The following is a 10,926-nucleotide window of genomic DNA, read 5'->3' on the forward strand; positions in this document are numbered from 1 at the left end:
TGAAGGACAAAAGGCAGATGCGATGGCCTCCAGCAATAATAAGGTGGTGTATTACTCTACACCAGAAGTCCCCTACAGCCTATAAATCTATATGGCAATCAGGGTTTATGCACCTCCCTCATCAAAGTACACTCTTTGATTACACCCATTTCATGGAAACAAAGAGTGGTCTGAACCTGAAAGTATTGGAATATATCCACAGTGAAGCAAAATTGACACCAGGGAGTAAAGAATGTAACATAAGCCTCATCTGTGATGAAATAAAAATAAAGAATGGACTTGGACTTGAAGACAAACGGCCGATACGATGACATCCAACAATAATAAGGTGTATTGCTCTACACCAGAAGTCCCCTACAGCCTATAAATCTATACGGCAATCGGGGTTTATGCACCTCCCTCATCAAAGTACACTCTTTGATTACACACATTTCATGCAAACAAAGAGTGGTCTGAACCCAAAAGTATTGGAATATATCCATAAGAAACAAAATTGACACCAGGGAGCAAAGCATGCAACATTCCCATGCCCAAGTAAATCAACCAAAGCTGATATTGAGCAAAGAGTGATCGTTTAACATGCATCACAACTGCACAATTGAAAAGCGATAGGATGCTTGGATGTTAAGGACACAAAGTTGACTTGTGGATGTCCTGCAATGGGTAGGAAATGGTACTGTGATGGTTCAGGCAACTTGGCCGGCCCTGGGGTGTGGCTTAACCCTAACCCGCCTGAATACTACAAAATACTACTTGATATATGCGCTGTTCGTGCATGCATCCCACGTGGTGTAATGACGCAATCGCCCTAAGTGATATATAGGCACGGTTTCGCTGGCCAGCGAAGCCCAAGACCCGTGGCAAAGTGTCGCCGACCGAGTGCTTGGCATGCGAAGGGTCTCGGTTGAATCCCACCCAGAGCAAACAACTTCTTTCCTTCTTTTCTCTCTTTATTCTTTCCTTCTTTCCCTTCCCGTCAGCGAAAAGCCCTTAGGGGTTAGGGTTAGGTTACCACTATCGAAACTCAGTATAGGCTTCCTTAACCCTAACCCGCCTGAATAATACTACTTGATATATGCGCTGTTCGTGTATGCATCCCACGTGGTGTGATGACGCAATCGCCCTCAGTGATATATAGGCACGGTTTCGCTGGCCAGTGAAGCCTAAGACCCGCGGCAAAGTGTCTCCGACCGAGTGCTTGGCATGCGAGGGGTCTCGGGTTCGAATCCCACCCAGAGCAAACAACTTCTTTCCTTCTTTTCTCTCTTTATTCTTTCCTTCTTTCCCTTCCCGTCACCGAAAAGCCCTTAGGGGGTTAGGGTTAAAGAATGAGACCCATGCTGTGCAAGGCCTAAAAATGGAGGAGGGAAACAGTAACCAAACAAAGGAGAGTTGGATGAGCTAAGGAAAGAATTGGCCAGTTTCAAGTTGGAAGCAGAGTCGAGGCGAGGGGAGGAGGCAGTCAAAGTAGCAGAAGAGAATGGGAAGTAGAGAAGAGGGAAATCCGGAAAGAATTTGTGGATAGATGGAAAGAAGAGCAGGAAAAACGACTGGAGTCATTCAGGGAGGAGCTTAGAAAGAGGGAGAGAGTGTGGATCAAGGAGGTGAAGCAGAGAATGGGGAAGCGGCTCGGAGAAAATGCGGAGGGAGCAGGAAGAACGACTGGAGTCATTCAGTGAGGAGCTTAGAAAGAGGGAGAGAGTGTGGATCAAGGAGGTGAAGCAGAGAATGGGGAAGCGGCTCGGAGAAAATGCGGAGGGAGCAGGAAGAACGACTGGAGTCATTCAGGGAGGAGCTTAGAAAGAGGGAGAGAGTGTGGATCAAGGAGGTGAAGCAGAGAATGGGGAAGCGCCCTCGGAGAAATTGCGGAGGGAGCAGGAAGAAGTGAAGTAACCAGTGGGATCATAGTCCTGCCCGACCCACAGAGGGCGGTATCTTTAAGTACGGGAAAAGTGGTCCCCTGCCCCGGGGTGTTTCTCCCTTTTTGTCACGTGCAGGTCGGCGAGTAGTAATTGGAAAAAAATATACATGTGTACATAATGTATATAAAGTGTTGCGTTGATATTATTAATTGCATTCTACTGTTAGTGGTGAAATACAGTGCTTAAGTTTTCTCACTCCCTCTCTCTTAATATCTTCTTTTATCCCAGGATCAGTGACAGCGAAGACAAGAGGACAGATTGGATGGCTGGAGAGAGGAAAGACTCGGGAAGCAGAGGAGAGGCGCCGAGGAGGGAGAGGGAGGAGAAACAAGACAAGGAAGAGAAGGAAGTTGGGAGTAATGATAAAAGTGTGGGACGGAAATGAAGGAGGACAGGCTTATCTGACCGAAGAGTCGCTAGTGGTAGGTCATGGGACAGACCAACAAGGAAGGATTCATGGCTGAACAGCCAGGAAAGTCGACAAGATGGTAGATGCTTTTGGTGCGGAAAGCTCAGGCATTTTGCGAGGGATTGCAGGAGCGCTTTTCACTCACCAAGACCCCTTACGATCACTACCAGAAATATAGGCGTGGAACCACGGCCAGTTCTCAGGCAGTCAACATAAACGGGACTGTTTCTACGCAAGTGCTACTTCCATATGGAGTTCCTCAAGGATCCGTGCTTGGACCTATACTCTTCACCATATATTCCTCCCCTATCACAAACATTGCTCAGAAACACGGTTTGTTTGTTCATGCTTATGCAGATGATACACAACTGTATATACCCTTTGATTTATATGATCCAAATGATGAAATGTCAGCTCGCAAACAAGCAGAGGCTTGTATATTAGAAATTAAGTCACGGATGTCAATGAATAAACTCAAACTAAACGATGAAAAAACAGAATTTCTAATCATGACTTCAAAATATCAGCAGCAGAAAAGTCAAGATCATTCTATTCACGTTGGTACCGCTACAATCCATGCTTCAAAAAGTGCCCGTAACCTAGGAATTATTTTTGATGATAATTTGTGCATGGCTCAACATGTCAAACGTATATGCCAGTCTGTATACTTCCACATTAGAAATGTAAATAGCATTAGAAAAATCTTTACAGATGAAACTGCTACAACCATTATTCATGCACTTATTACATCACGCCTTGACAATACGGCAATCAGGGTTTATGCAACTCCCTCATCAAAGTACACTCTTTGATTACACACATTTCATGGAAAGAAAGAGTGGTCTGAACCCGAAAGTATTGGAATATATCCACAAAGAAGCAAAATTGACACCAGGGAGTAAAGAATGCAACATAAGCCTCATCTTTGATGAAATGAAAATAAAGAATGGAATTGGACTTGAAAGATAAACGGCAGATCCAACAATAATTAATAAGGTGTATTGCTCTACACCTACAGCCTATAAATCTATACGGCAATCGGGGTTTATTGGAATATGTCCACAAAGAAGCAAAATTGACACTTCTAGGCAAAACTAAAAAAATACACACATCAACAAATAAACTGGCCGACCAGTTCTTGCCGAAAATGATCACGCATTCACGCTACCACTCCCTGATTTGTGCTGAATGCTTCTAAAGCAACTCCTTCACACGCTGTCACATAATCACACTTGTTTTTATAATCCAGACCAACATACACCATGAAGATATCATGCATTAGTATCAAATGCTGGCTAGCATGATATTTCAGATTCTTTAGCATTTTTTGCTGATTTTTGTCAAATATCACTTTGAAGTCAGAAATCACTTTGAAAGTGATTTTGCCTCCTCTCTGAAAAACTCCCACTGCATACATAGTACATCAAAGTTAAGACAATGGGGAGAGATAAAGTGTGAAGTGTAATAAAACCAAATTCTTGATCCCATATATTATACATATGATATCACATGATTTCAAGAATAATACATGCCATTCTTACCTACATGACGAATGATGCCAATGATGGCTATCTGATGAAAATAACACATGCATAAATTTTGATCCCACTGCCCATGACGTCACACCATGGCTGCACACTTACAAACCAGTTTAAGAATGCTAAAGCAGTAGGTAACTTTGGTGATGGTGTCATCATTTTTTCCGATGCTAATTCAGTCCAGACACCATGTTGCATTATAATGTGGTTTACCGGCCTTTTGGAGCTTTTGGCCAACATCATATGATAGTACTATACATGTAGTTTGTTTAGCTATAATTGGCAAAATTTATTTGTTTTTTGTTACTGCTCACATCAATAAAGTCTCAACTTACGCTCGCATAAATTCACATAAGCACACCAGTCATGCAATACACAACATGCACTAGCGTAAGTGCTGCACCCAAGTGCAAAGATACCATTCTATACAAGATTTTATGAGTGTAAAACTAACACATTTCAGGATTTGTATAACAATTGTGTCATTTTACATACAAATTACCATAAAATTGCATATATAGCACTTTGCTTTATAGAGCATTTTGCTATGTGATATTGGCTATATTATGCCCTGGTGTCACCGACTGCTATAGGAAAAGAAAATATGTGACGTGTCATGTCAAAAGGAGACACTTTTGGGCAGGATCATAAATGGAGAAATAGCCAAAAATCTGCCGGTGGGTGATTTTTTCACAATTTGGGTTTGTTGCGAATTTGTGATGTTATTAATGCTAAAAATATTGTCTGATAGTTTCAGACTGGAATATAACTGGCATCTTGTAGTTTTTGAGACACTTTTCAAGTTAATTCCTACTCTCAACATTGTCAATAATATTTTTAAAGGCCGATATCTCAATTTCAAATCTTATATTACCATAACTTTTGAACTCAATATCTTCGCTTAGGAATGTCCGATTTCATTGGGGAAAACGGTGTTGTAGAGCAAAATATCTCTATTTTTAAGATATGTAAAAAACACAATTTTCATAACCTGCCCAAAAGTGTCTCCTTTTGACATGACACGTCACACATGTGACATGATCAAGAGGAATGAGTCGGATGTCGCAATATTGTTTTATATTGTTTTCAGCCATTGATAAATTGCTCATAACTTGGTAACCAGATGTCCGATTTTGATGGGGTTTGCATTAAAATGTAGCATTCATAAACTGCCAGAAAATGATGCAAAAATCTTCTTATTGAAAATTGCCGACATGCGACTCATTTCCCATGATCACGTCACATATATGAAATGGGCAGTCTGTTTTAGTTGTTACAATACTGCCCTCATATTTCACAACTATCAAGCTACGGGAACAAATCAAAAGTTTGATGTTGTAAACTTAAGGGGAGGGTGTCAAAAACTTGGTAACAAAGTAGTCAAAATAAAATATCAGTCAAAGTTGATCTTTCAGGTTGGAATTGTCAACATTTCTCACTTGCATTTCTGGGAGGGGATCAGCCTCCTAATGAAGGCACTTTTGTTTCTAGGACGTCATCAAAACTGATACTTGCACATCTATATTGAAGGAATTATTACAAGAATGATATTGATTTTCAGAATTGGAGCTGTTGCAGGAACATGTCATCCCAGCTGAAATTGAGTTAAAAATAAATGCTCCTTTACAAACAGGATCAAGTTTGTAAACCTATAAATAAAATATCTCATGAGAATCATTTAACCAATTCTGTAATGAATTTGAACCCTGGTATGGTAAGGCCCAAAAAAATTGTTATGTTGCCCTCAAGTAGGAAAATGGAAGAAAAAAAAAAAAAAGCTGGGTCGGTCGATTATCTTTATCTTTTCAGTTTTTAAAAATCCCCACTAAATATTAAATAATGCTTCTTCTATTTGGGACACATGTCAATTTTGACTACTGGATACTTGTTAGATAATCAATTTAAGACTAGTTTTTCAATAAAATATTTGAAGTGAAAAACATTGATTGCTCACTCAATAAAAAAAGAAAAAATTGCAACCCTCATTTTTCAGGATTTAGGGTCGTTCGCTGAGGGCAACACAACAATTTTTTTGTCCTAATTGGATACAATTCAAAAGACAACCTGTCCTAGTATACTAGGATTAACACTTTTGGTACCATTTTGATGCATGCTGTGTCCATCTCTTCCCATCTTGCCTCCACATTGTCTGGTTTCTCTCATCTGTCGTCTTCTTTGGTAGTGAAATCTTAGATGACACCATACTCCATGACACATAGCGATGAGTCTTGTATCGGAATGTTCCCCAAGGGATACGGCAAACTTGTACTGGTGGCTGAGACACAGAATAAGATCAAATGTTCCGGTTGTTAGATAGGTATCATTTTTTAACAAAATTGTTCATTTTTTATTGTGTCCATTTTATATTGATTCAGGAGAGTTGCATAAGAAGTGTTTTTATGGTGTATCACAAGCAGCTAGTCTGGTCTAAAAATAGGTGTTCAAAGAATGTAACAAAATGTGTTTACATGTACTTGCATATAGCATTAATTTAGTAGATTTTAATTGGTCTAATTATCACAAAACCCTTGACGGACACTGAACAGTGCTGTTAGTTGTTATAGATCATGTTCATTCAAAAGGAGATGATTTTTGAATGTTTAAAACCTTGACTAAGACTCCATACCTTAAACACTGTAAGAATAATTGGGTGATGGTACACTTTATGTGCCCCTCCTCTTCAGGGGAGGCACCCAGGGTGTAGGGTAAGTGTTCCGATGGGTTAGGTTAATGAAAGCACAGGTGCGAGTTGAGGGTTAGGGCTATTGAATAACACAGGTGTATGACCCATGTCTCATTCATTCGCTAATGAATTATAGATCATATAGGCCTATTTCACATAAATATATATAGCTTACCTAATGATATTCCTTGCTTGTTTCAGAAACCCTCTCTGCATCAGACTAAGTGACAAATAGACATAGCATCTTGCTTGTAATAATGGGTCTCCTAATCTGATAGCGAGTTTCAGCTGTCTGATGGAGAGACGTCCAGCCTCTATTGCCTGTATCAAAATAAAAATCATAGAACCGAGTTTCCTATTGTTAAAAGCTGTATGACACAGGTCTCAGAATTAACTGACTACCAATTCAAAATCCCCATATTACTATTAGCCTAAAATAAAACCAAGTTTGTTTCCCATTGGCTGCACACATTTTGTCTTGGGGCAATTTAAACTGCATTTTGCTTTTTTTATATGGGAAATCCACAAAATTGTATTTTCAAGCAAAAAATTAATCACAAAATTGTTCAAAAGATTTTTTTTCTTGTACATTTATTTTACAAGCAATATGAAATCAATAAATCCTCTGAAAATCAATCTATAATTGTCCTAACTTGTCATTTTGATATCTAACCTACTCTGCACTGATTTGACATTAAATATTTGTGATTTGATTCATAAATACCGACTCTATAAAAATAAAAATAAATAAAATAAAAATGCATACCACATTTGGTTTTCAGGCCACCTACAGGAAACAAAGTTGGTTTTAGCGTAACTTGCTAGGTCAGAGGTAGTATCACTATCAGATAGAGCTCAAAATGTGTCTACTTGCCTGTTGGCTAAGATTAAAGGTCCATAAGCGTTGGCCTGGTCAACTGGCAGGTTTGTGCAGGAACTAAAATACCAACAATTACTAGCTGTTTATACTAGGATTTGGGCAGGTAACCTTGTCCTTACATATCACCATGTTCTTTTAGATGGTCAGGACCTTGGCGAGTTGGATACTTTTATTATCATGGATTATGTTATGCCATACATTATGCTGAGCTTGTGTAACACTTTATGAATAAATCCAGATGTGCTGTTAACCCTTTAAGCTATTTTATTTGAAATCGGACATATGGAAGATTAAGAAAAGCCTTCTACAGAGGGAGTATGTTTTTCATATAGAATTGGCTAAGGTTAATTATATTTTCATATCCATGCCTGTATATGGTGTTACTTATATCTTCCATAATTGTGACCACCTAAAACGAACCCAGGGTAAAGTCGCCAGTGCTTATTCAGAGATATGGACCAATAAGCATTACAGAAATTAATAGAAAACAAGCAGTTATGACAAGTGATATATCATTCTAGACTTCAACAGATAATAACATAAGATACTCAAAAGTGCAACTTTACACTGGATTCATTGTGGATGGTCACAACTGGAGTGAGTATTTTAAATGGAAGTTACCCAATTGTCTATTCCATTTGAAACTCATACTACCTCTGTGAAAGACATTAATTTTAAGCTAACTCTCCCCTGGCGGAGTGAAGATTTCAAATGGAACAGCCCAGTGTATCGCAGGTCATGCTACTTTCTGGGGTTAATATGAGGGTGTAATTAGTCACTGATCTGATCTCATTTTCCTACTGTTCTATAAACATAAAAGAAATCGGAGCAGGTTATTTCTTTGTTTTGTCTGTAAACAGGGTTGTAAGCTCCTGTTTGAAATTACCAATGCATCTGTTAGCGATAATTGGGTCATACTTAATTACATGATTTCCGCGTTTCTGATTGGTCAAAATTAAGGAAAATCATTTATTTTAGAACTGTTAGTTGTTTTGTTTTTTGTTCTTATTTTGATGAAATAAGACGAAATGTTCTGGTAAGTATCAATCGTTTAGACATGAAAATATATGAATGAACCTCTAATTCATACCCTGGGAATCAAACATTACCAAATATACTTACACAGTGAGAGAAGTTTTCTCCTAATGAAGAATAAGCGCCACCTAGTGTTGACAACCATGAAAACGCCTCTTCAAGAAGTAAACGTATTGTCCACCATGGAAGCATACGATCACTCCTGCATGAAGGAAAACAGACAAATTTGATCGTAACTGGTAAGGCTGGACAAAAATATGTGTTTGCAGTAACATGAGTCCTGTCATTTCAATTAAGTTTTATTCAAAATTTGAAGGAATATTCTGCAAAACATACTATTTATAATCAATTTACATATGTCACATATTAGACCTGTTGCCACAAAATGAGAGGAAGTTGCAAATTTGTATGTCCAGATTCATATTCTTTGGCTCATTAGCTTTAAAATATATGTAACTTGTCAGGGTTGCTCCCTCAGTTGGTCTTCAAATGTCAATATTTCAATGACAAATTCTTTTGTTTTCTGACATGTACAATTAATTTTTTCCCTGGTGACATTCCGCTCATTTTGTGAGAACAGGTCTCATACTAATAGAACTACCGTAATTTCCGGAATATAAGCAGTGGCTTAAATACATGTATGTTATTTTTGGAGCCGCTGACAGCAATGTTTGAATCTTATTTTAGTGATTTTTCGGACCTGCGGTTTATACTCAGTGCAGCCAATGTTCCCGAAATTACGGTAGAACAATTCTAATTCTAAATTCATATTTTTTGTGTATTACAGAAGCTCATAATGTTTTGACTCTGGTGTCTACTTTGGGTTCAGTCGAGGATCTGAAATTGATTTAATATTTTTGTTCCAGCACTTGAAAATATTTTTGGTCAGGAGGTTTGAGAAGTATATGGTCGGGTGACTGGAAATACATCAATATTTTTGTCCAGCCTATAAAGCTGTATTTTAGATGCAATGCTTGGTATGCATGTTTCATTCAGAACAGGCGCATTTAACTAGACTGGCCATTCTAATGGGGCAAAATTCCAGCTAAACAGGAGAACTTTCTGGATGGAAGGGCAGAAGCCCAAAATGGGCTGATTTAAGGTTAATGAAATGAAATGATTAGTTTCCTGTCATGTTTTTTTTCAGTGAAATATGCAATTTTTGTAATCACTAGAAACATGATGAGGTAATCCTTCAATTTCCATTATTTACTACAATAATACCCCTACAATGAACAACTAAGAAAACCTGCTGATTATGATCAGAAGGGGATGTCATGTCAGACATTTTGAGAGTTTCAATTTTGATTATTTCGATCTCAATTTTCAGATAGTTGAGACTTTTTTATGAAAATAATTAAAGTTTTGGTCAAATTGAAAAGGTGATGCGGGCGGGTGACGGGAAACTAAGAATCAGCTTCCATTAGCTTAATATTAATTTCATTAATTTTGCCCTGACTGTACATAAAAAGCATGCATAAGGATTGCTTTTCTGCAAAAGGTATTGAGTATAAATCAGACTATACTGTTGAAAATCCCCATATTAAAGATTCTTACCACCGAATATCAGGATCCAGTCTGAAGAATTTCACATCTGTGAGCTGCAGGAAGACTTTGAAATTCATCTGTTTTGTGACGATATCTTGACACTGCTTCCTGCAATGGTGATTTCTGCAATGCCTTTCAAGAAGGACCATAAATGCCTTCCTAAAGCACACTGACCTATGCAACTCCGAGGTAAGGCAGGAAGCCAACAATGGATCCATGTGAAATGATACAGTTATTTTGCATGTTTTATTTTGTCTAGTTCTTGTTTCCAAGTTGGATTCTTGGCTGGCATCGTGGGGAGATTTTTCCGAATGAGCACTTTCTTGAACAAAGTCTTGGTTATGTTGATTGCTGGGTTCATCTGAAGGCTGTAATGAGCAAATAGAAACACAACAAATCAGTGATATTTGGTGACCTTTTGTGACTGCTGCATAGCACCCTACTAGTGTATCAGGCGATAATTTTGATTTTTTTTAAATGAGTACCTAATGGTTTGAAAACATCATACCACGAGTATCAATATTCTTCTGATATTTTAAAACAATAGAATTTTGCATGCGATTGTCCAGAAAGCGCACGCCTGGGACAGGCACACACTATTGATGAAACTGTGTTTTAAAGTAAACGTTTTACTTCCTGAAACAAATGGCTGCCACGAAGGATCAAATGAATGTTGCAGAATCTTTCCAGCCAGGTGGGCCTGGGGGTTCGGAGGAAAAATCAGTATAATTATGCCAGCAGCCAGCCAGCCTCCCAGAGGAAGGGGTGGGAACAGGAGGGCAGCTACCCCCTGGCTGAAGTTGAAAAAAAAATGCCCACTTGGCAGTTATAGAGATATATCAAAGATGACTGGTATTAATTAGTGGAAGGCATGTGACAATTAAAACTTACCTTTAGTGCCACTACATGAT

At 38.5% G+C, this 10,926-nt stretch overlaps 1 protein-coding gene across 1 annotated transcript; it reads right to left on the bottom strand.

The window, feature by feature from the left end:
* Positions 1-5,593: 5,593 nt before the first annotated feature.
* LOC140163917 (uncharacterized protein F58A4.6-like) lies at positions 5,594-10,311 on the bottom strand. The gene is made up of 4 exons (XM_072187221.1): positions 10,025-10,311; positions 8,555-8,669; positions 6,728-6,873; positions 5,594-6,144 (listed from the first exon to the last, which is right to left on the bottom strand). Exons 1-4 carry the CDS (start codon positions 10,231-10,233, stop codon positions 5,922-5,924), a joined length of 693 nt encoding a protein of 230 aa, XP_072043322.1. The 5' UTR covers positions 10,234-10,311; the 3' UTR covers positions 5,594-5,921.
* Between the last annotated feature and the right edge of the window lie 615 nt (positions 10,312-10,926).

The sequence above is a fragment of the Amphiura filiformis genome, chromosome 11, assembly GCF_039555335.1.
Source record: "Amphiura filiformis chromosome 11, Afil_fr2py, whole genome shotgun sequence".
NCBI lineage: Eukaryota > Metazoa > Echinodermata > Ophiuroidea > Amphilepidida > Amphiuridae > Amphiura > Amphiura filiformis.

Coding starts and splice junctions, on each gene's coding strand:
- LOC140163917 (XM_072187221.1), bottom strand. CDS start 10,233: ATGGATCCATTGTTGGCTTCCTGCCTTACCTCGGAGTTGCATAGGTCA. Junction 6,874..8,554: donor GAGAAAACTTCTCTCACTGT/GTAAGTATATTT, acceptor ATTTTGATACAG/GCAATAGAGGCTGGACGTCT. Junction 6,145..6,727: donor CAAGCAAGGAATATCATTAG/GTAAGCTATATA, acceptor TCTGTGTCTCAG/CCACCAGTACAAGTTTGCCG.